General features: G+C 42.9%; 2 protein-coding genes across 4 annotated transcripts in view; one reads left to right on the top strand and one right to left on the bottom strand.

The window, feature by feature from the left end:
• Window positions 1-1,282: 1,282 nt before the first annotated feature.
• pole (polymerase (DNA directed), epsilon) lies at window positions 1,283-17,461 on the bottom strand. Its single transcript, XM_080468021.1, has 48 exons — window positions 17,365-17,461; window positions 17,109-17,244; window positions 16,953-17,033; window positions 16,803-16,847; window positions 16,632-16,724; window positions 16,114-16,268; window positions 15,830-15,974; window positions 15,659-15,739; window positions 15,458-15,565; window positions 15,272-15,382; window positions 15,069-15,154; window positions 14,844-14,963; window positions 14,457-14,589; window positions 14,257-14,370; window positions 13,943-14,155; window positions 13,750-13,857; window positions 13,535-13,663; window positions 13,216-13,318; window positions 12,986-13,132; window positions 12,119-12,264; window positions 11,782-11,930; window positions 11,593-11,685; window positions 10,987-11,289; window positions 10,681-10,876; window positions 10,347-10,561; window positions 9,756-9,858; window positions 9,572-9,652; window positions 9,295-9,417; window positions 8,984-9,193; window positions 8,582-8,794; window positions 8,346-8,489; window positions 8,105-8,245; window positions 7,728-7,881; window positions 7,319-7,425; window positions 7,040-7,216; window positions 6,476-6,699; window positions 5,828-6,048; window positions 5,536-5,740; window positions 5,221-5,394; window positions 4,799-4,924; window positions 4,045-4,177; window positions 3,766-3,961; window positions 3,554-3,685; window positions 3,275-3,468; window positions 2,977-3,177; window positions 2,758-2,883; window positions 1,730-1,819; window positions 1,283-1,633 (listed from the first exon to the last, which is right to left on the bottom strand). Exons 1-48 carry the CDS (start codon window positions 17,433-17,435, stop codon window positions 1,505-1,507), a joined length of 6,885 nt encoding a protein of 2,294 aa, XP_080324147.1. The 5' UTR covers window positions 17,436-17,461; the 3' UTR covers window positions 1,283-1,504.
• Window positions 17,462-18,494: 1,033 nt separating this feature from the next.
• The window catches only part of acacb (acetyl-CoA carboxylase beta), a 23,038-nt gene continuing 14,528 nt past the window's right edge, over window positions 18,495-27,004 (top strand). For all 3 annotated transcript variants that reach the window (XR_013935473.1, XM_080467507.1, XM_080467508.1), the window contains exons 1-9: window positions 18,495-18,618; window positions 20,697-21,238; window positions 24,219-24,351; window positions 24,471-24,609; window positions 24,712-24,821; window positions 24,931-25,012; window positions 25,114-25,212; window positions 26,485-26,594; window positions 26,801-26,911. Coding sequence is in view for 2 of the 3 variants with exons in the window: in XM_080467507.1 (XP_080323633.1) it covers window positions 20,793-21,238; window positions 24,219-24,351; window positions 24,471-24,609; window positions 24,712-24,821; window positions 24,931-25,012; window positions 25,114-25,212; window positions 26,485-26,594; window positions 26,801-26,911 (1,230 nt within the window). In the remaining variant the exon portion in view is untranslated. The remainder of the gene's footprint in view (window positions 18,619-20,696; window positions 21,239-24,218; window positions 24,352-24,470; window positions 24,610-24,711; window positions 24,822-24,930; window positions 25,013-25,113; window positions 25,213-26,484; window positions 26,595-26,800; window positions 26,912-27,004) is intronic.

Genomic DNA, 27,004 nt, shown 5'->3' with positions numbered 1-27,004 from the left:
AATGATCATAAATAATAAAATATTTTCATCACACTAGATGACAAATGACTTTACAAATACATGAGTTCATTGTAAAATTGCTTCTTAATTACTATCAATTTATCAATGTTCTGAGCATCAGCGGGCTTTTCCCTCTGAAGGTGAACGCAAAACATGATCCGTTTCCTCATGTAGCAGCGATCACAATGCATGTCAATCATCGCTGGTTGAAAACCTTTTTGAGCACACTCACTAAAACATGTGTGAATTGCAAATGTGTAACCTAAGGGTTGTATTGAAAGATATCTATTCACTTCAGGACAGTAAAGTGAGTGTTACGCCAGTGAGTGTCAGTGTCCTGAAAAGCGCGATATAAAAGTCAGACATTTCACTATTTCTAGTTAAAATTTTTTTTAAATAAAATAGCCTTCAAAAATCACAATTATAAGAAAGAAAGTAAACAAAACAAAGCAAAATAAAATTTGTCATTTGGCTCAGAATAGAAGCATACAGAATGTCTCTCTGGACACGGCATGGTGAGGAAGTGGTTCGTGCTCTTGCCTCACAGAGATGCTCACTGACTCAACCACAGGCCGGGCCTTTCTGTGTGGCGTTTACATCCTCCTTGTGCATAGGTTTCCACCCACTGTCCAAAAGCAAGCATGTGAGGTTAATTGGTGACCCCAAGTTGCCCCGAGGTATTCACACCGTCCGTTGCTCTGTTTGCTTTGTGATAACCGCTCTTGTCCAGAGTAAGCTGGATTGGCTCCAGCGCCCTCTGGCCCTTATTAGGATATAAGTGGTATAGAAGATGAATTTCTCTCTAGGCTCCATTTGACTCAAAACATTTGTTTATACGTCATGAAAATCCATAAGTCAAAATATTTTAATTTTTTTATGATAAAATGTTTAATCTTCCGAACTGAAGGTCATAATCATAAGTATTTAAATAAATGTCTGAAACACTTGATTTCTCTTTAAAACAAGCTATTAAATAAAATCACAAAACAATACATTTTTAACCCCCCCCCCCATTATACTTCAAACATAAAAAATACAAAGATAAAATTCTCACTTTCCGCAGCAGTTTGCAAACTGCAATCAGGCTGTGGAATGAGAATACAGATAAGTCAGTGAGGCTGAGCACAAACCACAAATAGCCACATTAGGAGCTGAGTGAGGAGGAAACAGACAATTTTACCGCTGATTGATGAAGATCCTCACTGTGGGCAACAATCAGGATCCCATTGCTTCCTCTTTCCAGTGAACTGGAGTTATTTTCACAACAAACGGGCTCAGAGTTCAAACAGACAGAAAAGGTTTTATTAACAATGAAATTCAGAAATTTACACACATACATAATTGTAGCTTGGCATAGTAAAACATGATCTACAATGCACACGTTTCACTACCTCAATGTCACGAAGCAGATGAGGTGCATCAACTCGGTACCCTGAACCTTCGCGCGAGTTGGAAAAGGTACAAGCTCGGCCGAGGAGGTCTTGGAGAAGCTCTGAAGCGGCCGTCACACGTTGGAAGCGTTCTGGTCGAGCTGAGGACTCATGGCAAGCAGCCAGGCAATGGTCTCCTGCAGGAAGCTCATGTTGTAGTGAGACGCTATGTTACTGAACACTGCGACCTGCTCCGAGAAAGTCTTTAGGTGTAGGAAGAAAAAAAGACAAAATCAGCGATACAGTTAACAAGAAGTGACCTGTAATATTTATGATACAAGAAGTCTGAGAGGAGAAACCTTGGCTGAGAAGGTGAGGTCAAAATCTCCAGCGCACCGGCAGTAGACAGGCATGTTTGCTTCCTTCACTCCCTTACATTTGGTGCACAGCTAATGGAAGGGGAAAGTAAAATGAGGCACATGTTAACAGGAAGAACAATGGTTCACTTTACTGACCAAAGATTTCTTTTAGGTATAGCCTGGTGAACAAATGATTGTTCACACACGCACACACGCGCGCACACGCGGGCGCACACGCGGGCGCGCACGCACGCACGCACGCACGCACGCACGCACGCACGCACGCACGCACGCACACACACACACACACACACACACACACACACACACACACACACACACACACACACACACACACACACACACACACACACACACAAAATAGGTTGTGTCACAGCCACCCGGCTCAAAGCTCTAGTTTTGTCCTGCGGTTTCACCAGTTTGTTAAATGTGCTCACAATCTGTGTGTGTATGCATGTATCTGCTCTATCGCTCCAGTCTAGACTGAAAGATTGCTCATGTTGGTTATGAGCATCCATTGCAAGTTACATCGTGTTTCTGCACTGAAAAAGCTCAGAGACCTTGACTTGACTTCTCTTGTAGTAAACCGGGAGGTCGTAGCATAAATGTTTAATTAAAAATGAAGGCCTCCAGACCCTCCAGAATAAACCTTTTTCCTGCTGGATGTAGGTTTGCCAAGTGGATTTGGGACTATGAAAGCCCGCTCCAGGTGTCATGAGGGACTGTTGTGTTTGTGGCTTACTGATGGTTTCCATCTTGACTATAATCTCCCTTGGGTTTATGAATTCTCCCCAAAGGACAGAGCAGACTAATATGTGAGCAGACGTTCTGTGGGTTTTGCACTGCTCTCTGGTGTTCTCCGTTTTGTAAAGTGAAATTGTTGATTGATGTATGGATTACATTTATAGGTTTTTCTTTTGTTCTGGTATTGTCCGGGTCTTTAGTGTCTATTATTGCCAATTCATATTCTGACTTAACACATATTGTATAAACACGGTTGCACTCACCAGGTCCTGCAGAGTGTAACTCATCAGTTTCTTTTGAAAAGCTTCCACAAGAGCCATCTCAATAAATTCGGTCTCATACTGTGCCTGGCAGTTGGAACAAAACCACTGAGGCAACACTGATCCATCCTGCGAAGCAGACACCACAGTTTATCTCACTTACTGCAGCAGAATTACAATTTAAATGGCTGAGAACCGTTATTGGAATGGCTCAGCTCTTGCCTGGGCCATTGACGGGTCCTTGCAGAGGTCCAGGTCACGGCAGAAATTGCAGTGGTGGCAGATAACCTCTGGCAGTATGTAGGAGTTACAAGGGTCCTGAAACTGGGCGTTCTCTGAAAACTCTCCGACGTCCACGAGCCGCAGGAGGTCTCTCTTCAGCTTGTTCACCTGATTCACGATGTTGGCATCCAGTGAGAGAACCTTAATAGATGAGAAACAGTGTGAAATGAAAATAAATGAAACAAGGTTTTCGATTTGTGCTGCTGCCTTTGCCAGTATCGTGGTGATGTTTGTTTACCTGACAGACATATTTGATAAACTCCAGCGCTGGGTTGTTGAGAGGCAGGTGTGAACCGGGCAGGATAGGAAACATCTCAGAAGTCTTGGACACACTCCTGGTGCCCGTCACCTTTTTCTGAATTTTCTGAGTGATTGTGAAGAAGTTCTGCGTCAGCTCGCTGGACACGTACTCCTGAGAGAAGGAGATCATTCCTGCGGGAGAAAGTGAGTTTAACTCGAACTCTTAAAATAAACAGTGACGCAGAAACCTGAAGCAGCCTCCCAAAGGGCGTCTTACCAGGAAGAGCACTCAAGTCGTGGACAGTCTGCTGGGAAGCCTGACTGCCTCCGCGTCTCTTGACTGGCGTGGCTCCAGGCGCGTTTCGCCTCAGCTCCTCTTTCATGCTGTGGTAGACAGCTGCGATGTAGGCTGGCATGGAAAAGGTGTGTGTAAGTATACGACAGGCCAGATAATATGTATGTGTGTGTAGTGTTTTGTTTTTTTTATACCTGAGACAATCATGAGGAAGTATTTCTGACATGACGCAGTTTGAGGAAGATACTGCATGATGTTCCAGTTGCTCTCAATCAACTCCTCGACTTCATCCGTGTCTCCATCTCTGTCCTCTTCCTCAGCATTTTCTTCCTCTTCATCCTCGCTGGCGTCCTCATCACCCTCCCCTCGTTTCTTCTTCTGTGTGTCACCCTAGTAAAGAAAGGAGCGCTGCATTCAGCTGAATCTATATGAAAGAGTGACCCTGAACATAAAAGTGGGTCTCAGGTTAGTACCTCTCCATACAAGACGCTTGCAGGGAGTTTTCCCTTCACACCGCCGTAGTTGGCAGGGTCCATCCACAGCAGGAACTCCCAGCATCGTGAGAAGGAGATGGACAAAGAGTGGAAGATTTCTCTGGAATGAATACTAGGAGAGAGAAAAAACCCCAAAAAACATGTTTTTTAGTTTTTCACAGCATAAAGAAAGTCAACTCCTACAGTGTCTATGATATCCACAGAATTCAAAAACTACCAGAAAGCAGAGAAAGAACCATTTGCACTCTTGTACTACTCATTGTGAATCGCAGGACTTGTGTATAAGTCACTAAAAGTTGAAGTGATCTTGTGTAACGGGGCAGAAACACTCATTGCATGTTTTTTCTTTCAAACTATTTTGCAGGCTTAAAGTCAAAATAATTCTTGACTTTTAAATACCTTTAACCAAAAGTGTTCAAAGTATTTAAAAGTATATCCAGAGATGATTTAAGCTTTGAAGCATTGTTGCTAAACTGACGCAGTGGCTTGCGAACCAAAATCTTCTCTAGCCTGTATCAGTTTTAATGGGCACGTGCATGTATTTCTGTGAGTTTTCGTGGCGAGACTCAACCATCAAACCACTTAAGAACTACAGAGACAAAGGCATGCTCGGTTGCTTGTGGATAGGAATACCTACTAATATATATTTAGGAAATGGAAAAAAGAAAAAGAAACATAAAACAATACCACAAGAATACAACAAGAATTTAAAATAACGATTACAAGTGTCTACCTGTTGGTTATGTATTCTACGTAGCCGATGGCGTCATCGATTCTTCGTTTTTTAGTGCACAAGATGATCCGGTTAAAGTTTCCATACACCACAGTCGAGCCGAGACGCTTAAACTCCGCAACCAACCTGAAGGCACAGACAGAGGATAATTACTGGAGGCACAAGAGATGGAAAATAAGACCCCACAAGACCCTGGTTGTTTAAAAGGTTTAGTGCTTTTGAAGCCAAGTGATTAGAAGAATGAATAAATAATATTCTCAATGAGAAAGCAAATGTCATCAATTCGGGATAAACTGAACTGCGCTGCCTCTGGTGGTGATCCAGTGAATAACTTTGTCAAACAAGATTTATTTTGATTTTAAAAAAACATCAACAAAATGTTCAGGAAATGACAAAATATTTTACAGGTTTTTTGCACTCACTGCAGAAACACCTTCTTCATCATGTTGAGCAGGGTGCGATGCAGAGCTGGATCATAGAGCAGAGAGCTTGGAGAGCGCAGCCAGCGGTAGAAGTGCATCACCTGGTTGTCTGCGTACACATTGTGGTACTGTGTGATCTCCCTGACCCATCCTACCACCATGCTCTTCAGGATCCTGCTCAGGAAACACAGCACCAAGAGCGGACTCAGTGACATACAAAATATAAATGAACAAATTTGAATGTTTTAAGATGACAAGCCTTGAAGTGCTACACATTTAATGAGATTGTACACATTCAAATCACAATTCACACACCTGAAAGTGTTGGAGCACAGGGCAGTTTCATCATAGCTTGCAACCGCAGTTGCACCCTGGTTTCCGGACATCATGTCCTCCAGTGAGGCCTGCTGGATCACATCGAAGCTGACTCCCAGACTGGCTCCGCCCTCCATGTCATTAACATGCTGTGATTGGAGGATGGTGTTCACCGCCAGGCTCTGCAGGTCCAGCTCCACACACGCTGGAACAAACACGAGAACGCATCGATTCAGAGAAGATCTAATGAGGAGTGACGGGATACTGTTGTGACTTCTTGATGTCTGTGTACCTGTGGAGTAACACCCTTGAGCGTTGATCTCCACTGAGCCCCTGTCGTCACTTTCCATGACCAGACGACTGTCGTCAGCCTCCTTGCCCCCGAGGTCGGGCCTGGCTGTGGGTGAAAGCCAAAGCAGGTGGTTGTGTTTCCGCAGATGTCGAGCCAGGAACAAGTCTGATCCGAAGATGGAGACATCGTGGGGCAAGTTCCCCACAGGTAAGTGGTAATACCTGAAAGTGAGAAGCATTTATATAAATCAGTCACATATAAATCTTGAAGATGTCCACCTCAGGTGATGAAGATGAAGGTGGTAAAGACTCAACTTGATCAAATTTGGGAGCTCCACTTTTCCTTCTATAAGTAGACGGCAGAAAGACACGTCCTCTCTGTGTTGTGTCAAAGCTAAATTCATCTGATGTTTTTTTTTAGGTTTACAACCACAAAACCAAACAAAGACCAAGTCCATTCAATTTACAACATTAAATGAAAACAGCTTATTGATGATTTGCGGCTTTAGAAGGAAAACTGCAAATAAAATACCTTAAGGAATAATTGCTAGACGAGAGGCTACAGCAGAGTTTGACTGACGCTTCTGACTGAAGTAAATGTATCAGAACAAGTCATCTTGCGAGATTCTTGTTTGCGGAGAGCTCGTACCTGGCCATGTCAAACGCCTGCGACAGGCAGCTGTCAAGGTTGAGGTAGTGGCGGATCATGCGCCGGGCCCCAAGACGCTGCCAGTCGAGCACGTTGTAGCTGATCTCATCCACCACGTGTACAGGGACGACTGGGAACTCCTCGAGTACCGGCATCCCCGCAGTCAGCCGCCGCAGCTCCCAGTTGGACTGCACCGCGATGAGGGTGGGCCCACGACGCTCCTCCTGTGAGAGGAAGCAGACACGTACCAACATGAACACAGGATCCAATATGAAATGATATACATTTCTCTCAAACTGAGCCTCAGAAGTCCACAAGGAATTCATATACTAGTTATTTAGGACCACCAATCATCCAGTGCTCCAGAGCAGCAACACAGAAAGTTGGTTTTGTCCCAGTGGACAGGTGTAAAAGAGGCGTGCTTGTCAGGGCCTTCTCTATGTCAATGATCCACTTTCTAAATGAATACAAGTGATTATATGAACAACCTCCCTACTATGGATCAACACACTCACACTTTGATCAAGTAAAACGTGTTGAAGAGTATGGAGCGGTGAGTTTCACCTTGTAGCTGAGCAGGATACGCTGCAGAGCGCGGGCAATAGCTTTCATGTCATTTTCAGCGCGGACCTCAAAGACGTGTTTCTCTGGAGGCAGAAGCTCCTCTGTGGTCTTTTCCAGTAAAGAGGTGCGTTCAGCTGTGTAAAGGTTGCTCAGGTTTGGCATCTGGTTGCTTCGGACCTAAAAAACCCCCAAAATAAACCACAATGTTAAGTTCAGTTATTTAGCCGGAGAGCAATGCATTATAATACTGGGCTGAATCCAGAGTTGAAGGATTCTCACTGTGTCCAGGACGAAGATGCTGGCTTTGCGCTGAGATGGAATGAACAGGCCAAACAGAGCTTTGTGGCCTTGGCTGTGATGATACAAATACATGTGGCGCACACTCCCTGAGTAAACAAACAAACATAAACACTCCAATTTGATACGGTAAAAACATTTAAACTGTTCATGTGGCTCATACACAGTACTGTTGGTGTGGCTAAGAAATAATCCTCTCTCGATGTCGTCTGGCTCAGATACTTTTTTCTATCCAAACAGAATCAAAATCTAAATATTACTAATTAGATTGAGTTAGATATACTTCAGGCAGCTGTCAGAACTCTAAAATATTTCCAAGGAGAAAAAAACACACACATACACACAACAGCCTACAAATCGATGAGTATGAACAGCATTTTATTTGTCTCACCAGGTTCCAGGTAGCTGAACTGGGCCAGAGATCTCATCTCCAAATGCTCCAGGTCAAACGAGTCGGCCTCCCTTCCACCCAGATCCCTCACCACGTGTTTATTGACCATACACACACATCCGAGCTGCACCAGGGCACGAAAGAGGAGCGGCACCTAACAGGAAGATAAGACGTTTAATACTAGTATTTACAAAGGATTACCTAACACTTTGCACATGTTTATAGTATACAAAATGGTGGAGTAGGTACAACACGGGACAAGAACAAACCGAGTGATGAGCGCTCACGTCTGAGCGGACAGCAGGAGGGTTAAGACATGATGAATTATGGGACCAGTCATGTTATACACATACAACATGTGATGAATATATAAAAACCTGTGTTTCATAGACGCCTTCGATGTCTGGTGCCGAGAGGTCAGCGTTGATCTCATTGATGTGCTCCTGGTACATGTCCTCTGGCACGGTGTACTTATAAAGGTAGTACACTATGTTGGAGCGAGGCAGCATGCGGTTCACCTACAACCACACAACATCAAGTTTATATGCTTGAGATGTCACGACAACATGCGTTTGAATAGAACCAGGTGATTTCTATGTGGATTTCATCATCGCATGCCTTCTTGTATGTGGCTCCCTCCTCCTGTTTTGGTACTTTCTGGTTGACATAGAAGACTCGTGGGATGTTTAGCTTCATGCAGTGGAGGTCATTTCCAATCACAGCCCACAACTTGTACAGACCAGGATGACTTGTCTCTGCGATCTGACGGGCAACAAACAGGGAAGGATGTCATGTTTCAAATTCTTCACTTGCTAGTGAAAATATCAGCGAATGATGGGCTAACGTTTCCCCACCTGCACTATTTGCCAGGGCATGTCCAGGATGCTGCGCGCTGTCTTGCGGAGGAAGCTTCCCAGGCCAGTGGTAGGGCCATCTCTGATAACTCCTCCTCCAACAGACTGGGCTGCACCATCCAGCAGCCTCCTCCTCTTCTTTCTCTCCTTTCTCTGCCGTAGCTGCAGCTCCCACTTCTTCTTATGGTAACGCAGCCACACCAGACGCTCCTCCTGCACCCAGACACAGATCACCGTTCACAGCTTAAAGCCATCAGTTTCATTTATTTATTTATTTATTTTTTTGAAGTTGGCTCCAAAAATGCTGAAAAGTTTCTGTAGCATTTGAAATATGATCCAAATCTAATAGAACACCACATGTAAATCTAATTAAACAATACATCGACAGTACTGCGTTCCTACCCGGGTCTTTCCCATGGGTGGAGGTGGCCCCAGGATTTCTCTCCAGGACTGTGTGAGCTCAACATCTTGAGACTCCGCCTGGCTGTCGTCTCCCTGTGAAGCTCGTTTCCGCTTGGTGCTGATGAGGATGGCCGGCTGCAGGGGCTTCGCTGGCGCTCCAAAGTCCTCGATGTCAGCAGCTTGTCCTGCTTCAAGAGGCTGACGGGCCACCTGAGACGGCGTCATTCACAGAAGGAAAGTAGAGTTTGATGAGAGTTGGAAATTTGGCAGCTGGTTGGAGAAGCTGAGGACACTTTAGGAGATGAACCTACCTGTCTCTTGCCCTCACTGGTAAACAGCTCACTGATCTTCTTTTGCTTGTAGATATCGTTTTTCTCCAGGAGTTTCTTGTGGAGCCAGTCAGGGTGCCTCACTCTGGGAACTGGATTCTTCACCTGACGATCAACAGAGGAAAATAATTAAGTTAGAGAGACTTATTGCAATTTATCGAAGGTTTCCATTAATATATATTAGTTCATAAAGGTTTAAGGAAAAAGACAGACTAACTTCGACTGACTGGAAGAATGTAACAATTCAGTGTTTTTTAACCTGTTGCAGAGCTGCTGGGATGGTGATGATTTTCTGGATCGCACTGCCCAACCTCTCTATGTAATAGCTCCAATCAAGGATCTGGAAAAGGAAACAAGCAGCCAGAGAAAATATGAGAAACGGTCACATAATCATCGTTACAGTAAACTAATGTTTGCCAGGGTCTCGTCTTCTAAAAACTCACAGAGCGTATGTCCAAGTCGTGCAGGCTCGGCATCTTCAGCCATTTACGAAGGAAATGTTTCTTCACACTGGGCTCTGCCTGGAAGATGGCGAGAGGAATCGCCCTGATGGAGAACAGCACAGACCAGTCAGTGTGGAGGATTTTACTTCTGTGAGAATCACAAAGTGCTTATTCTCTATCATGCACTTAACCTTTGAGAAGCAGCTTTAAGATAAAGTTATTTGGAGCTGCCAACAATATCAACGATAATAGAAATGTGCTTTAGAAATCCTTTCTTTTTGATTTGTCTTGGCAGAAAAAAAAAAAGTGCACTGTGGAAATTTGAATTTATGTTTTGAACCTCAACAACTGACTTTGTCGAGACCCGTGTGTTTAGTCTGCTCACAGCTCACAGCTCTTTGGTCTGTGTTGATTTTCAGTTCACATCAGATTTTATTCGAATTCCAACTTAAACAAATACAATGAACCAATGCAGCAGTTGCACCACGGTGTGAACATACCATTAGGTTGCTTTGTGAAATTCGTATCATGATATAAAGAGTCTTCACACCATCTAGTAATATAAACACACATTCTGAGAGGATGCCCCACCTTTCTGTGACAGGTGAACCTTCAGGTTTTCGGGAGATAACGTAGCGACAGCTCAGACCGGCATCTTTCACCATCTGGTCTCCCAGAAACTCTGCCAGTCTCTTCGCCGTGCTGATGGACGTGGACTTCTGCTCTCCATAGTCCTCAAGTTTTCTGGACATTGAACGATTCTCTGAAATGAGTTCGAACAGCTCTGCATCTGGCATGTTGGCAGCCTGCAAAAACAGGAAACAAAGCCGTGACTGGGCTTTGCTCTCTTTTCTAAAAGGACACAAAGCAATATTGAAATCTGATTTTAAATGCCGTCTTCCAGCATTTGATCATGGACATTTACCTTGCTGTAAAGCACATCGAGCCAGTAGTCTGCTACTTTGGAGACCGAGGCATAGACTTCTTCCAAAGTGGTTCCTTTGAGGAAGGCCTCAAACACAGACGACTGGAAGATCTTAATCAGTTGCAGCTCGCCTCTTCTCTTCACTTCGAAACCCTTCAGCTCCGCCAGAGAGCCGTCCTCGTTAAACACAGCATACCTGAGGACAACGGGAAACTTGTACACCAATTCCCCTTACAACCACAGTATCCACTTCTGTTGCACCTGCCAAAGTGAGATGACACATCACAGAAAACAGGAAACACTAACCTTTTCTTCAGCTTCTTTCCTTCCTCTTTGGAGGCGGGCAGGATCATTGCCAGGTACGGTCCATCCACCTCGAAGAAGATGCTGTTCTCTGCACGAATGTTGTAGTTGAGGGACGCGGGGTCGACCAGCTCGTGGTACTGATCGTTGGTGAATCCCTCCTTCACCAGGATGTTCAGCATGGCCCCCGGGTAGGAGATGGTCACTTTGGGCTTCTTTTCGTTGCTCGTCTTTACCACAAAGTTCTCAGGGAAGGTGTTCGGCAGTACACACCAGATACCATCCGTGTCCAACTCAAGAGGCCTCCTGAGTCACGAAGAGGAACGAGTGTGATGTGTGAGAACAAACAAACAAAATAACAATCCCAAGACAAAACTAAAAAATTCATAAGAAAGTAAGCCGGATTTAGGATTCACCAGGATGTCAACACTTGGTTGATGACCTCCACCCAAAACACCCAGTAATATCCAAGAACTGCCACGTATTAAAAGTCAAAGTCGGAATCAATATAAATCCAGTCATACGAGGGTTAAAAAGCCAGTTGGTAGCTTAAAGAGGACTGACTGAGACGGTGCTTACTGTAAGAGCTTGTCACAATATCACACTCACCCGATCTGTTCTATGAGCTCTCTGGCCTGAGTGATGATGTTGGCTCCAGTGAAACACACGATACCAGCCATCTCCATGGAGTACCACCGAGCCCTGGTGAAGACACGCCGTCAGCACGGTCAGCATCGGCAAAAAAACATTTTAGAGCTCCAGTAACAGTGCAGGTGGACGTGCAATCAAATCTCTCACCCTTTCCTCATGACGTAGCCGTAGAAAGAGTTCAGAATACATTTGTGAGCGAGCTGAAGAGACTCGTAAAGGATTTCCATGTTTTTGCAGCGCTTCACCTCTGCAGCGTCTCCGCTGTCCTGAGCAGACGACAGTTTCTTCTTCCATACCTTAAATTATGAGAGAGAATTTTTCATCAGAATGACCAAGTATTTGGAAGGTTGTATTTCGAAAGATCCGATTGTACGGGGCAGATCTTCTCAGAGTCGCTATCATTATGATGGAAACTGAACACTTCAGGAAAAACTCAAAGGTCATTAATTTAATAGTCAATATTTAGTGTTTTCGGGAACTGTACCTTGTGAAGACCTTTGAATTCATATCGCCGATCTCTGAAAGCTCGTACGGTGTCGACATAGAAGGAGTTTTCCCTCTGACAGATGGTCGTAACGCGCTCCTCCAGCTTGGTGACGTGTGTCTTCTTGTAGGCCTTCTTACAGTAGTCTGCGAGATCGAAAAGACAGGTCCAGTTATAATTTCCCAACCAATACCAAAGACTACTTAAAAACTGGCTCTATAGTAACCACCTGGAAATGTTTCATGCATATGGGTGCATTGTATACAATGATACTGTGTGTAAGTGTGTCTACTTTTTGTTTTTTAAATGTTTTTAGAAAGCCTATAGTAAATAGGAAAATGGCATCACACACATATTTTCATGCAATCAGATTGGCATCTGCCTCTTTGATTCAATCTCCCTCAAACAACCAACATCATCACCACGTTTTGTGCAATTCAAAGTCAAATGCTGTCTTCACTGAAAATGAATAAAAACTGCTTGAGCACGTCGGCTGCTCGATGCCTTCTCTACAAGAAAGCAAGATTGGCGCAACACACTAACGTCTGAGTTTGTAGTTGATGGCTGGATTGATCTCTTGATGTGATTATACAATATTTTCGGAAATTAATTCCATTATCAAAAAAAAAGAAGCATTTTACAAACTTTGAAATCAATAAAATGGAAAAAATAATATATATATATATATATATATTTTTTTTTTTTGAGAGCATTACTTATTTATTTACCTCCTGATCTGTGTCAAGCAATCGCCTAAAACTAATTATTGGCGTATTCTCGAAGATATTGAGTTAAACAATGTGGATATTTGCTTCTGCCTTGAAGCACATATCAAATATCATTGCGTCCTTCATTTTTCTTCCATACCTGCCAGCCGTTTCTTCTCGTGTTTGGCCTGCTCCTCCCGGTTCAGATTGTGAAAGGCTCGAGGTGGACCATTGGGGAAATACGGTGGGAACTTCTCAGACTCCAGTTGTTGCTGGATGCGGTGAAACTCACTGCGGCTGGCCGGCACTGCAACCACGTCGGAAATCTTGAGCAACCGTTGTGAACTTTTGAGGCAAATGATGCTCCATCATATCTATAAGATGACTCACTGATCTCCCCTCTCCACTGCCACGCCATCCTCCTCTGGCAGGTGGAACCGGGCTTGTTGAAGTCACAGGCAGCACAAGTGGCTTCATCGACCATCGCAGAAGGCTAAAAGTGTAGGAAAAAAGATCCATCATTTTCAAGATCTGACGGTTTTGTTTTTTTCTTTTATCCACCACAACAGCCAGAGTAGTAACAACACAACAGATTAATCAGAACTCTGTAACACCAGATGATATATTCATAGTTTAAATATCGAGATGCTTAAATAGGACAGGTCTTCATTTGTCGTCTTCATGTTTAGAAACATTCAAAATCTTTCACCTGAAGTCGGTTCGTCAGAATGATATTGGGGTACATTGCACCAACGTCCAGATGGTAGATAAGAGGGCATTCGATCCTGTTTGGAACCTCTTTCAGCGAAGTCAGCTTCTGTTTGATTTCATCGCAGACCTGAGGAAATAAACCAGAGGGATTTAAGAACTTCAAGAGGGAAACACCGAATGAAGAACACAAGAAAAGAGGGAAAGTTCAGATACCTCATTAAAGTTAGTGACTTGGTCCAAAGGGATTTTCTCTTCTTCTTCAATGGCATGACGTATCGTTCGCTCAACTCTTTTCATCAGGAAGTCAAACGCAGCTGGATTCTGTTTGCGCATTAAAAGCTCATGTTTAAGACATGCATTCACGAGGATTAATGATCGTTATGAATATTTGAATTTCCTCATTCACCATTTTAAAACGACAGGGGATGTCACTGCGAAACACCCCGGACTCCAGCGCCTCCACGTGGCCTCCAACGTACGTCTCCGAGTCCGTGACGTGGCCGTCGTCCGTCAGCTTGTTGAAAACCTGCTCCTGCTTGTTGGGGAAGATGATGTTGGCGTGGAAGGCCTGCACCATGAGCAAGGCTTCGCACAGAGTCCCGGAGCCCTTGCGCAGTACCTGGTAACAGCCAGACGAAGCAACAAAACAAAACCATCATTATAGAATCTGTTCTTGCTTTAAACTTGAACTTTCCACGCCAATAAAGGTCTCAAACAAACCTCATCGGGCTCCATGGGGATGATGGTGCACAGAGCAAAGATGAAGGGGTGAACATACTTCATGTACAGGTAATATGTGGCCACAGCGTCTGACACAGAGTAGGTCGCTAAAGTCTTCAGAATGGAAACGGAAAAAGAGTTAAAGGAACTACTTCTTCTCATTCAAAACAAATCAAAGACTTCATTTCCTGTATCAGGACCTGTGGCTCTTCGGTGGCCATGCGGCACATCTCCTCTGGGTCCAGCTCCACCGGGTCGTAGCCCAGCTTAGCCTTTGCAGCCGCCTTCAGATTGTGGCTTCCCACCGGCAGGTAGCTGTCTCTCTTTACCCACCTGACACACGTTGAGAGACTGATGTTAAACCAACTGAAAATAAACCTAGAAATTACAGTGAACATCACCGAGCAAATTACTGGGCATGTCTGAGAGGAATGATACGATCTGATCGTGCATAACAAGAAAACACAGGATTAATTCCTCATGGTCTTCGCAGGAGGGATGGTAATTGCTCCACAGGTATTGTGAGACCATGTTTTGCCCGAATAACAAACGAATGTTCATAATTTAAATCGCAAAAGAGTGCATACCTCAAGCAGTCCATGTGGATGGCTTGACTGGACTTATACTCTCCCTGGTTGTCCTTCTGGAAACCGATCTCCCTGTGCATGTTCAGGCCGTGGAGGGCAGCTCGAGTCTCAACAAAAGGCCTTGAGAGAATCCAAATCAATCAGAGAGCCGAAGGAGCAACTAAACTTTATGAAATACATTCAACTGGCTTTAGAAATTAAAAGAAAAGGGCAAATGAAGCTCACCAATCAAAGAAATCTCCGTTGTAGGTTACAAAGATGTTTGGCTTGGTTTCTTGAACGTGGTCAAAAAACCTCTGAATGAGAGCAGCCTGTGGTGGGAGTCACATATTAACATGCTATTACAGGAAAAACTCTCAACTCAAACGATGGAGTGATTTTTGGATTTCTCTCTCTATATATATATATGCTGTCACGTTGTCGCACACCTCATCATCCTCGTTAAAAACTGTGAAAGGTCCCTCGTATTCTGGTTTAGGGGTGAACTCGAAATCCTCAATGTTTTCAGACACAATTTCTCTGTTTGTGATTAGAAACCCCTGAAAGAGCAGACAAACAGTAATCGATACATGTCATCTGAATAGAACTGCAACTGTGAATTCATTAAAACTCACCTGTCCATCGATCATGTAGGAGATCATCATAACTTGATCCGTCTCTGCGTCTGGGAATTTCAGAGGAAGTTTGGTGGTCTCTATGTCGAAGGCCAAAACCACAGGGTCCTGATGAAAACAGGCAACGGGTCATAATGAACAAGAAACATTTCTTGCACGACAGACGGCATCTTACAACAAGATTAACCAAATTCCTCGTACAGGTCGTTCCACGAGGTCGTCTCTTCGTACGATCTCTGGTGGGAACGTACTTCCTCGATATCGAACGTTGTACCAGTGAGCCTGAAGACACACAAAAAGCAAAGTTTAGAACAACAAGTGTGTGTATGCCGCACAATCTCTGTAACTGGGATATCAGGAAGTTGGCTTTACCACATGGATCTTGAGGTCGATGGACAGGCGGACATGGTACGGCACGTCATACTCTCTCATGTCCACGATGTTGTCCAGCTGATCTGAAATACTCTTTAATGTCCCGTCTTCTTCTGCCGAGGTCACCTGGCCACCTGATAAGGCGCTGAAAAAGGGGTTCAGGGATATTTAAAAAAATTAGACTTTTATTTAGAGGCACTTTTTAAAGCTCCCAGTGTGTCCTTACATAGGAATAAATGAACAGTGAAGTTTATAGAAGCTTAACAAAGACGATTTGATGATACCTCGATAACATCGACGTGTAGGTGTCGTTGGACTGCTCTCGCTCTCTGTTCTTGCGTACAGCAGGTGAAATCTCGCGCTTGACCTTCATGAGGTCGTCCACAGTGTTGAACGACAGCTTGATGTAGCTTCGCTTCAGTCCAACCAGATGGTTCGGCTGAAGGCAGGGAACAAGTGAGCAGAGTCAGCGTGCGTCTGTGGCCTCAGAAGATCACTTCCACTTCAAGGAGAAAAAAAATCTCTCATCTCAAAAAAGCCAGAGCATGACTTTGTACCTTGGCAATTATTTGTCACTATTCTCTTCAAAAACACAAGAGCCCACTTTACACGCTGAAGAAAATATAAAAGACAATAAGACGATAAAACTGCGTCGGTGATTTCTTCTCAGTTTTCTGATTATGTAAGATTTGTTTTTCCTTCAAGCTAAAAATATGATAGTGTCTTTAAGATTAATGCGAGAGACTGCAGCATCGCCACGTGAAACCCAAATAAAATAAAAGACAGAAAGTGATAGACGCACCAGGTCCAGGTCCTCTTTAGGTAGAATCTCAAGCTTTGCCACTTTTCCTTGGAACTTCTTGGACAAGTATGAGATGACTTCTCTCTCACAGTTCTGGGGGGGGGGGGGGTCTTTGATATATTAACATGCTCACAATGTCACACCACAACCAAACCTCAGTCCCTGACTTACCTTTTTAGTAGCAATGTAAAAATAAGGCTTGTAGGGGAGAGCCACCTGCAGACAAAGTATGGAGATCATTTCAGCACAATGTCGCCACCCAGGGGTAAATAAGCTTATAATTCAAATAGCCTTGTCCGTGGAGATATTCTCCAAACACACCTTGAACCTGCTTCCATCCTCCTGTATGAAATAATAGTCCACGGCGCTGATCATCCGCTTGTCTTCATCCAGGATCTCCGTCTGGAAACGCCAAGGAGCACATGAGAAGTGTCGCTTACACTCGACCCTGGACTGACCACCCCCGGGGTAACTTACAGGGTGCATGTTGACCAGCCAGCCCGTCTTCTCCCCCGGCTCCCTCATCCTGTCGAATCCGAAGCGGGTGTCCATCTCGTCGGTGAACTGGCTGCGCTCCAGTCGCTTGAGAGCCGACATGGAGGATCCATCATCCCTTCATCAAAGACAGACATCATTCACGTTTTTCTCGACATATAAACCATTAACACGTTCAACACAGATCATTGAACAGTATGGTTTTTCCTGTGTTAAGAGTCGATGAACTGAAACCCACTGGTTGTCCTGATCTCCACCTCGGTCTCCACCTCGGTCCGCTCTGTACCGTCCGCTGTTCTGCAGAACCATCTTCACCCGAGAGAATAAATCAAACGCTCTCCGAGCTCAGATAAATCTGCTCACACTTTTTTATTTGAAGCTCATCTGGCGTTGTTTCGATGGTGAATCCTGTCTGTCACTGTTACGGGCTTCTGTGTTTTCCTATTTTGGCGCGCTCCTGCAGTTCCCGCGAGAACCACGCGGAGTGCGGAAACGTCACAGATAGTTTATTAAGATGATGAATCACTCCAAAGGAAAGTTCAATTCACGGGACGTGGCCTTGTCCGTAACGTGTACTATGTTGACGTTCGGTTGAAGATGTGATGGAGGTGAGTAAACAATCTGAAAGTGCTCTCATTTAGTATGGATTAAAACGTCCACGCTCCAACAGGTAAATTAGGTCTTGAGTTAAACAGTTTTTTTTGTGACGCAAAAAGTTTTTATGTTATGTTATTTTTTTTACTTTTCACATTTGCATGTCAGTGACTATGTTGGTCTCAACATATTACATAAAATACGAGAATTAAGTCATTGTGTTTTTTTGTGATGAATATTCGTGCTGAACAATGACGTTCCAAAATGTGCCCAAGTAACAACAACAATTATTATTATTATTATTATTATTATTATTATTATTATTATTATTATTATTATATTGTTCTCCCCTATTTCAATTTTAAGCTATATTAGGAATCACGGTGAGTGTCACCCGATGGCAAACTTGACATAAATTGAAATTTGTCACAAGCGTTATCATTTGTCTCCTTCACGTTTGCGCCGATGGTCTTTTGCGTGCTGACTGTTGATATCAGAGTGAAACATCTTTAGTCGTCACATATCTTTGAAGGAAGTCCTTTAGTTTTTATCTGGGAGGAGCTTGCAGATTGTCTGCCTCCTTCCTCCAGTAGAGAGTCTCCCTGTCGGGCATGGTTCCTCCCCCTGAGGACTGTTGGAGGCTCTGAGAGTGTGGCTGCTCGCTGGGAGGGTTTGACATTTGCTTGCAGAAGAAGGCGACAAAAGCAGTCAATTATTAGCGGTGCTTTACACTTTTATCGTGTCCGATTATTTATGACCAAATTCAAATTAATTAAAAAACAACAAAAAAAAACAACAAAAGCAAAAAAGCTACACAATAAAAGTTTTAAGTTATGAAAATTAATCAGTGACAGAAGAAACAACAGCGACAGCAGAGCTGGAGCTGTTCTCTGCAGCGGTGAGTGGAAATGTCAAGTTTGTACTTATCAGCACGACTTGAAAACTTGTTCTAACCCGTTATGGCGCAAAAAGTAACCTCATGCTTGCTCTTGAAAAGGAGATTCATCTACAAACAGGATGTAAACTTCCCCAGTGTTGCGTTCCCGTCATGTTTGTAGATGTTGTGAGACGTGGTGAGGTTATTGATCTATTTTAGTGTTGCTGTGCAGCTGATAAGGCTCATTGATATGCGACTTTTTGTGTACATTTGACTGGCAGCAGAGGTCAACACCGAGGTAAAGCCACCCCAATGTTTACTATGTCTCTAAGTACAATTACCTAAATGGCACTTGTTTGCATTGAAATCATGTGAAATACTAATACAGTCTAAGTGGTTTTTAATCAGCCCCGTGATAACATTTGTTTCACAAAGAGATCCCCCAGGTAATCTGCTTCTTGTGGAAAGTGACAGCTCAGCCTTTTCTGTCAAGCTTTAAAGCCAAAGTGACTTCAGAGGCACAGATGCCTCCTTCAGATGTAGGGCATGTCAACAAACCCTGTTTTGAATCTGTCATTTGGGTCTGACATCCTATCATATTCATTTCGCCCAAATGCCCCGCCAACATGTGATTGTTTTAGTTTCTTTTTGTTGTTTACTGGCAAATGTGTGGATTTTGCATCCTGCTTTATCCCAAATCTCCTTGGCCCCCCTCAGTATTGACCTTTACCCCACATGCTGCAGCAACACTCAGCTCTCATGTCAGCTGTTCCACACAAGCTGTTTATGGGAGCCCAGCTGGGAAACGTGGCTCAGAAAACCTGCACATCTATACAGAGAAATAGGACTCGTAAGAAGATAAGCCATGTGGCTCTACAGCTGAAGAATGTTTACTGAGATCATCGATTTAATTGCTTTTGAGTGTCCCCTTAGTTTTCTTTCTAATATTATGCTCAATGCCTCAGCAGTGAGGCCTTCAGACCACTGACGTCTTCAGACTGGCCAAGTACACAAACATAGTTTCGACATAGCATCAGTTGGCTGATAGGAGACCGTAGCTGTACTTCTCAATGACAATCTCACTGAATATCAATGTTTTAAGATAAAATGCTATGTGGACCATTGCTTTTCGGCAAATAGGTGTTTGTAAATTGCCTCTTGATGTGAATCCATGATGTCTTGGTCTATCAGCAGGAGCTCCTTCAGCAACGGACTCATTCCATAACAGAGCGCCGCCGGGGATTCTTCATTCCTGTGGCAATCAGACTCGATAACTCCTCCTTGTAAACAGCATTTGTTGTGTTTTCCTGTTAACCTCACTCTGCTATGCTTCACCGCTGTGCTCTACCCTGTATACCCTAACATCACTTCAACTTCTAGTTTATTGATTCTGTGTTGTTTTATATGTGGAGCTATGTTACAAGAATTTCCTCCGGGCATCATAAAAGTATTTCTGATTCTGAATGGGATTGTTTCTCTTTGTTTGCAACACTGTTTTGACAAAGTGATATATTTATCTTTATTAACTTCGCCAACTAAAGTTGGGCAACCAGTGCGTGCGTGCGTGCGCGCATGCGTGCGTTTGTGCGTGTGTGTGTGTGTGTGTGTGTGACCAACTTTTCACCAAAACTACTAACCACCCGAATTGCATGAAATTTTCAGCTATGATTTGTCATCATCCAAGGACCAATCAATTACATTTTGTGATGTTAATGGTAAACTGTTTCTGAATAAATCCCTAAAAACTGCAACAAAAATATATTCTCTTATAGAGCGGCTGAGAGAGGCACCTCGTGGAGGAGCTCAAACTAGATCAGTGTCTGTTGCCATGGAGAGGCTCCCTGCTCAGTGTGTCACACAGTGATGTAGCTACCTGACCTGCCTAGCCAGCATTGATATAAGCTAATGGCTATCATGCCAGCGATGCTAAAATATTTGAAGTTGAAACCAACAGAAACATCTTAAACTTGAGCATTTGTTTCTCTTAGTTTTATGATATTTTAATAGTGAGGACATATGTTTTTGTGAGTTGTCAGTCAGTCCACGTTGAATTAAAAATGCTGGGATCTCATATATGAATTTTCCTGTTCTTGTTGCAGTCGCAGAGGACGTCTGTGAATGCTCCGGTTGACAGTTTTTGGATCCGTCCTCTGGACCTTGTGGACCCTGTGGAGGATTCACACAAGACAGCAGCAATGCCAGTGAAAGGGGAGAAATGTCCACCTGATTGCGATCCCGATACAGCCAGTGGGAATATACCACTACAAGCTTCCGCCCATGCAGACGAGCATTCTCCATCAGAGGACAGTCCTAAGGTTCACGGTGAGCCTGCAGGTCTTTCAGTCAAGACAATGAAGTCTCATACTAAGCAGGCCTCGTGTGAGATCAATTCAGGGCAGCCCTCGCTCCCTCGGACCACCCAGAAACGTTCTCGCTCCAACACACCAATGCTCAGCTCGGGGCCTGAGGCAAGGGAACGACTCAAATTCATCCTTGGGGCGTCCGAGGATAACTCTTCAGACGAGGAGCCTCTCATCACAAAACCCCCAAGTGGCACGTCTCAGCTAAAAACCTCCACTTCTTCATGCTTCACACAGCAGGCTCCCTCCACGGGGCCAGAATCAAAGACCTCACGACTGAAGTAAGGCTTTTCTTCTTTAATTGAGTAAGTTTAATAACAGATCTGTAAGGTGAAGCATTAGTCGGGTTTCAAGATTATAACAAACCCGTCAGCCATAACAAAAACAACTGAATGACATTGTGTCAGTCATGCCTCCAATCATTTATGGGACAACTGAGCATATTTGGAGTGCTGCTGCTGGTATGGTTTCCCTCTATACTGTGGAAAACCGTCTGAAATGTCAAAGATGAATTTCACTTAAAAATATCAAAAACTGTCCTCGCAAAACTAGAACAAGTTTTGTAACGAAGGCCCAAACCTTTTAGTAAGTCATATTTAGGGAACCCTTCCTTTGAAAATAATACATCATACACTAGGATAGTGATACTCAATAACATGTAGCCCAAATTGTACTGATGTCCAATGAGACGTATAGCAAATTTGAATGATTCTAAAGCATGAATTTGTGAAATATGTAGGTCTTTTTTTTATATATATATATATGTATATTTTAAAGCATGTAAATGGCACAGAAGTGTTTTTGTGGTGACTTGGGTTTGTATTAATCTGTCAGTGGTTGTAATGTTACGGCTGATTGGTGTATCTAGTTTCTTTAGTTCTTCACAGGGTTTTATCATATAAATGAACATTTGTGGCTTTCTGCGTGCTGCGTGCGGTCACCTGACTAGGCCACGTCGATGGTGTTATTGTTGCATGCCATCTCTGCACCTATTATTGGAACAAGAGCCTTCGCCAAGTGACTTTGAACACTGGTGGTAGTGTGACTCTAGATCGCAACACAGCAAGCACTTTGAAGTCCTACACAAATCTTAATAAAAAAAAAACAACATCTTTTTAAAAAATCATTTTTTCTTTTGGGATAGACTGAATGTCGAGTTGTTTTTACAATTGTGGTTTTAGATATGATAAGGGGAGACGGGTTGTTTAATGTAAACAGAGGAATGTTAGGCTTGACATCCTTGAGTTGTGCCGACTTATTCAAAATGTTTGTCTGCTCGTGGAACTTGTGGGACCGAAACATGGGGGAGAGAAAGGTAAGAGTTTTGTAAAGTGTCTTTGTTTTTTTCCTTTCACTATTGGTTTGTGTTTAATGGGAAACTAGATCTGGTATCCAAGACATTGGATCCAGATTGCTTTCTCTGTGTGGAGTACTTTTTGTCCTGGGGTTGGTCTCAGTTTTGTTTATGCTTGTAAAGAGCAGCCAGCGCTCTGTCAAGAGGGGATCTGTGGATTTTTTGCTGCAGATGTGGGAGGGGAGAAGGGAGGAAGCACTCGTAAGGAAACGGTTTGCAGGCCACTCTTTGTTTTGGTTTGAGAGATTCAACCCGCTTTTTGACCACTGAGCCTCAAAGCACACTGAAGCGGGCTCCAAATGGAAGGAAGAAACAGTCCAACTCTCAACTTATTCCCATATCTACTGAGGTGAGTCCTCAAAGACATTTGATATCGCTCTTTGTAACTGGATACTCCAGCTGCAGTGTCTGAGCCAGAAGGAATGAGAAACCAATGTTTCTTCACTTTACACAGACTAATGTGGTGACCGCCGCATAGGTTTGTGAAAAGGAAGTTGATGTGACTATGCTGTTGTTATGTAACTGTTCACAGCGCGCCTTGGCACATGTCTATTTGAGGAAATATGAAAAAAAACAAAAAAAAAACCTTCAGAGGAGGGATGTTTGAAACACGGCAGAATAAGTTTGTCATCATGGAGCAGTTCAATCATGAGTTAACATGTTTTAGCACAAAGGATTTCTTTTTAAACTTCAAGCCATGTTTCATATTTGTGTCAGGAGCCTGCAGAGACGTCTCCTCAACATGAACCCTCCCCCCTTGTAGTGGTTCATATCTGGAGAAAGAAAGAAAAAAAAAAGGATGACTCTGGACTTGGAAAAGAAGTAATCAGAAACTAGTTGAATAAGAGATTGTGTTTCCTGAGTGAGCAGAGCAGTACAAGAGTGAAGTTTAAAGTTCATATCAGCCGGGACAGAATTGCAGTGAAGCCACACAGTGTTTCTCTGCCGTATCGGAACATGGTGCAGGATTTCTGTGAAGGTTTGGAATGAGAGAGACATGAGCCTGATGATAATAATGGTATGTAACTGAATTGTTTGGATGATATTTTGGGTGATTGCAAAAGACTTTTTCATCTTGTGTGGTATGTTCTAATGTGGGTGTTATTTAAGGGATTTCTTATTTTACCTGTCAAAAACAAATCAAGTCATACAAGGTACAGTATTGATACTTGTATTCAAATACAGTGTTGTATTTTTGCAAAAGGGGAGCTTTCTTTTACTTACAGTAAAATAGAAACAACTTAATTTGATCTTTAGGATTTGTCACTGTCCCGGACTGCTGAAGGCTGTTAGTATTGACAGATTCAGATAATCTGGTAAATGTACTTTGAACTTAACACTAAATGGTCACTTTCTTCAGGATCATACAGGCTGAAGATTATTTCCAATTATTCATATAGTTCATTAAAAAAACATTATTCGCTAACAATAGAACCTTTTATGGTAGAAGATCCATAGACTAAATACTGGAGCATTTTCTTTTGTCAAATGTATTGTTGACAGCTCTCATTTGATTGAGTGCAGCTGCTATATATAAATGGTATTCAGGAGCAGCTGCAAATTACACTGAAGGTACAGTCAGTCTCAACATTATTTTTGATAGTAGGTCAGATACAGATGGGCTGGTCTACAGGCTGTTCACGCATGCTGCAGCAATACATTGAACTTTGACTTTTGCTTTTATTTCCAGTGCTGTAATGCCGTTCTAGTTATCTTTAAGAACAAGCTGATTGAAACTGTTGTACAGTAATCAGCTCGGGTGAAGCACTGCAGTCTGATTGCTGAGACTTCAGAATCGCGATATGTAGCCTTCAGCTTATCGGATTATTTCTACTTTTCAGAGCAGAATATTCTCGGGTGAATATGTTTTGCTGTGTCTTTAGATAACCACAAACTCTCCTCTCTAGGCCTAGCATGTCCGGTCCCCACCTGGTGAAAAAGGGACGTGAACATAGAAAAATGGATCTGCACAGAGACTTCACTGTGGCCTCTCCTGCTGAGTTTGTCACACGATTCGGTGGCAGCCGTGTTATAGAAAAAGTAAGAATGCGTCAATTTTAAATGTGCTATTTTGTCTTATTATTTTTTGAATTATGACACTACCGTACATAATTTACAAAGCAACTCACTCCTCACATGTTTTCTGTTTGTTTTTACAGGTGCTGATAGCCAATAATGGCATCGCTGCAGTCAAATGTATGCGCTCTATCCGTCGCTGGTCCTATGAAATGTTTCGCAATGAGAGGACCATCCGCTTTGTGGTCATGGTGACGCCTGAAGATTTGAAAGCAAATGCAGGTCAGCTTTTTTTTGTGTCTTAACTGGCAGTCACCTGTTGGATCATGTAGCCTGTTGTGTTAATTACAGTTCTCCCCCCCCCCCCCCCCCCCCCCCCAACAGAATACATAAAGATGGCAGACCAATATGTGCCTGTTCATGGTGGAACCAACAATAACAACTATGCTAATGTAGAGCTGATTGTAGACATAGCGAAAAGAATCCCAGTGCAGGTAGAGTTCAGATTATCTACATAACTCTGATTTACACCTTTCAACTTTGACCTTTTCTAATTGTTAATGAGTAACCTGAAAAGGTGATCATGTGTGTCTGTCTGAACAGGCTGTATGGGCTGGTTGGGGCCATGCATCTGAAAATCCCAAACTGCCTGAGCTGCTGGACAAAGCTGGGATATCATTCATGGGTACAAAGAGCTAATTGAAAACTTTTCCCTTTGAACATTTCCAGCATTGCTTGAAACTGCGTCAGACAGTGTTGTGTATTGTGACCGTCTGTTTCTCTCAGGGCCGTCCAGTAAGGCCATGTGGGCACTAGGAGATAAGGTGGCCTCTTCCATCGTGGCACAGAGTGCAGACATTCCCACACTACCATGGAGTGGATCAGGTGATGCATCGCACTCTCATGTCCCTTCCTATCACAGTGTGTCTCATATCTAGACTGCATCCAGATACGGCAGTCATCGTCTGATTACATTTAAAAGTGGGATTTATTATGTGTCCCACGAGTTCACATGCTGATTCAACACAAATCAGATGTTTCACATTATTTAAAAAAAATGTTATCTTCATTTTTTACTTTTAAATTCCATGTCATATTTTCTCTTAGTTTTATATTCTTCTATTTTTGTTATGTTTTACAACCATTCTATATTGAGCTCAGAACACTTTTAATGCCTTTGAACGTATCCTTTAAAAACAAAAGTATTGCAAACCTGCTGTCATTGCTGCTCGAAACTCAAATCTCACGAGACCTCATAGTTTTTTCTCCTGCTTGTTCGGCTTGCAATGTCAATGTATGCATTGTTAAACTTCTGAATTTATTCTCAGAAGACTGGTACACAGCCTTTTTTAGTTTAGAAAGCAAGGGAATAACAATATGATGGTCATTATATATGTGGAAAAAACAATTCTATTTCTCTGAATCATACTTTTATGTGGTTGAGTATCAATCAGCCCATCTTTAATTATATAGCTTTTTTCCAAAACAGTGCAACACATTTTTACACAATAATAAGAAACACACACACATACACACAGTCCATTCCACATATATGAGAATAAGAACATAAGACTGTATGTCAAGGATACGTAACTTTGGCACAGGAAAAGCTCCCAAAATCTACAGTGTCAAGAAAATGATTGAGCGCTTCTACCATAAGATATGGCTAACTAACTAATTAGATGACAGTTGATCAAACATTTATCCATTTCATTTTTCTGCCCTAAAATATACATCATTGAGCATAACCAAGAGAAATTGCAATTGCTGACTCTTTAAAAAAAACATTCACGATCACATGTGAAACTAATAAGTTAGCAATTTTTGGGAACTTTTTTTTGGCCACAAATGGATGTGTGGATGACGAGTCACTGCGGCCCATGTCTGACATAGGAGACATAAATACATAGCTGATAGACAAATAGATAAAAATCAACTAAACACCTTGGTACAAAGCTGATTCTTAATGTTGCAACACTGAATATTCAGCACTGTCTTTATGAGGGCACACAGTTTAATGGCAGGTGTATATGAGAGCAATAATATATATTAGGATATATTGTGCTGTCTCTACATCATGTTTCCCTCGTGTGTCGTGGACTGACTCCATCAGATTCGCTCATGTTTGTTCTTATTTGCTTTATGGTTGTGTTCCAGGTCTGACAGTGGACTGGTCTGAAGAGGACCAAAGACTGGGCAATATTATCAGTGTTCCTCCAGAGGTCTACAGAAAGGGCTGTGTTCGTGATGTCGATGATGGACTGGAGGTAAGGATCCTCAGCTTGCTTGTTTTGTTGTAGTAGAATATTACGTAAAATCAATTAAGAAAAGGATATTTTCAACAGGAATGTCAGGCTTCTGAATTCATTTCTATGCACTAATTCATGCAAAAGGAGGCCAAACCAAGTTTTTTTTTAGTTTTGGTTTTTACATGTACCTGTATATACACATATGGTGTGTTGTTTGTTTGCAGGCAGCTGGGATTATTGGTTATCCAGTTGTCATCAAGGCCTCTGAAGGTGGAGGTGGAAAGGGCATCCGGAAGGTTGAAAGTTCAGAGGATTTTCCGAGCTTCTTCAGACAGGTTTACATCTTTACAACACGCAAACTAAAGCCTCACATTATTTGTTCTGTAATTACGACCTCCTTCATGCCGTGATGTGATCGTTCAGGGCTT

This window comes from Lipophrys pholis (genome assembly GCF_963383615.2).
Source record: "Lipophrys pholis genome assembly, chromosome: 7".
Lineage (NCBI taxonomy): Eukaryota > Metazoa > Chordata > Actinopteri > Blenniiformes > Blenniidae > Lipophrys > Lipophrys pholis.
Note: the sequence above shows the minus strand (reverse complement) of the source record. Positions and strands in the feature narration are given on the sequence as shown.

Bases quoted from the DNA above. Each gene is read 5' to 3' on its own strand.
- pole (XM_080468021.1), bottom strand. From the start codon at position 17,435: ATGGTTCTGCAGAACAGCGGACGGTACAGAGCGGACCGAGGTGGAGAC. The intron at 17,245-17,364 runs GTGGGTTTCAGT...TCTTTGATGAAG, and splicing joins GGTGGAGATCAGGACAACCA to GGATGATGGATCCTCCATGT. The intron at 7,426-7,727 runs GTGAGACAAATA...TTGTTTACTCAG, and splicing joins GTTCAGCTACCTGGAACCTG to GGAGTGTGCGCCACATGTAT.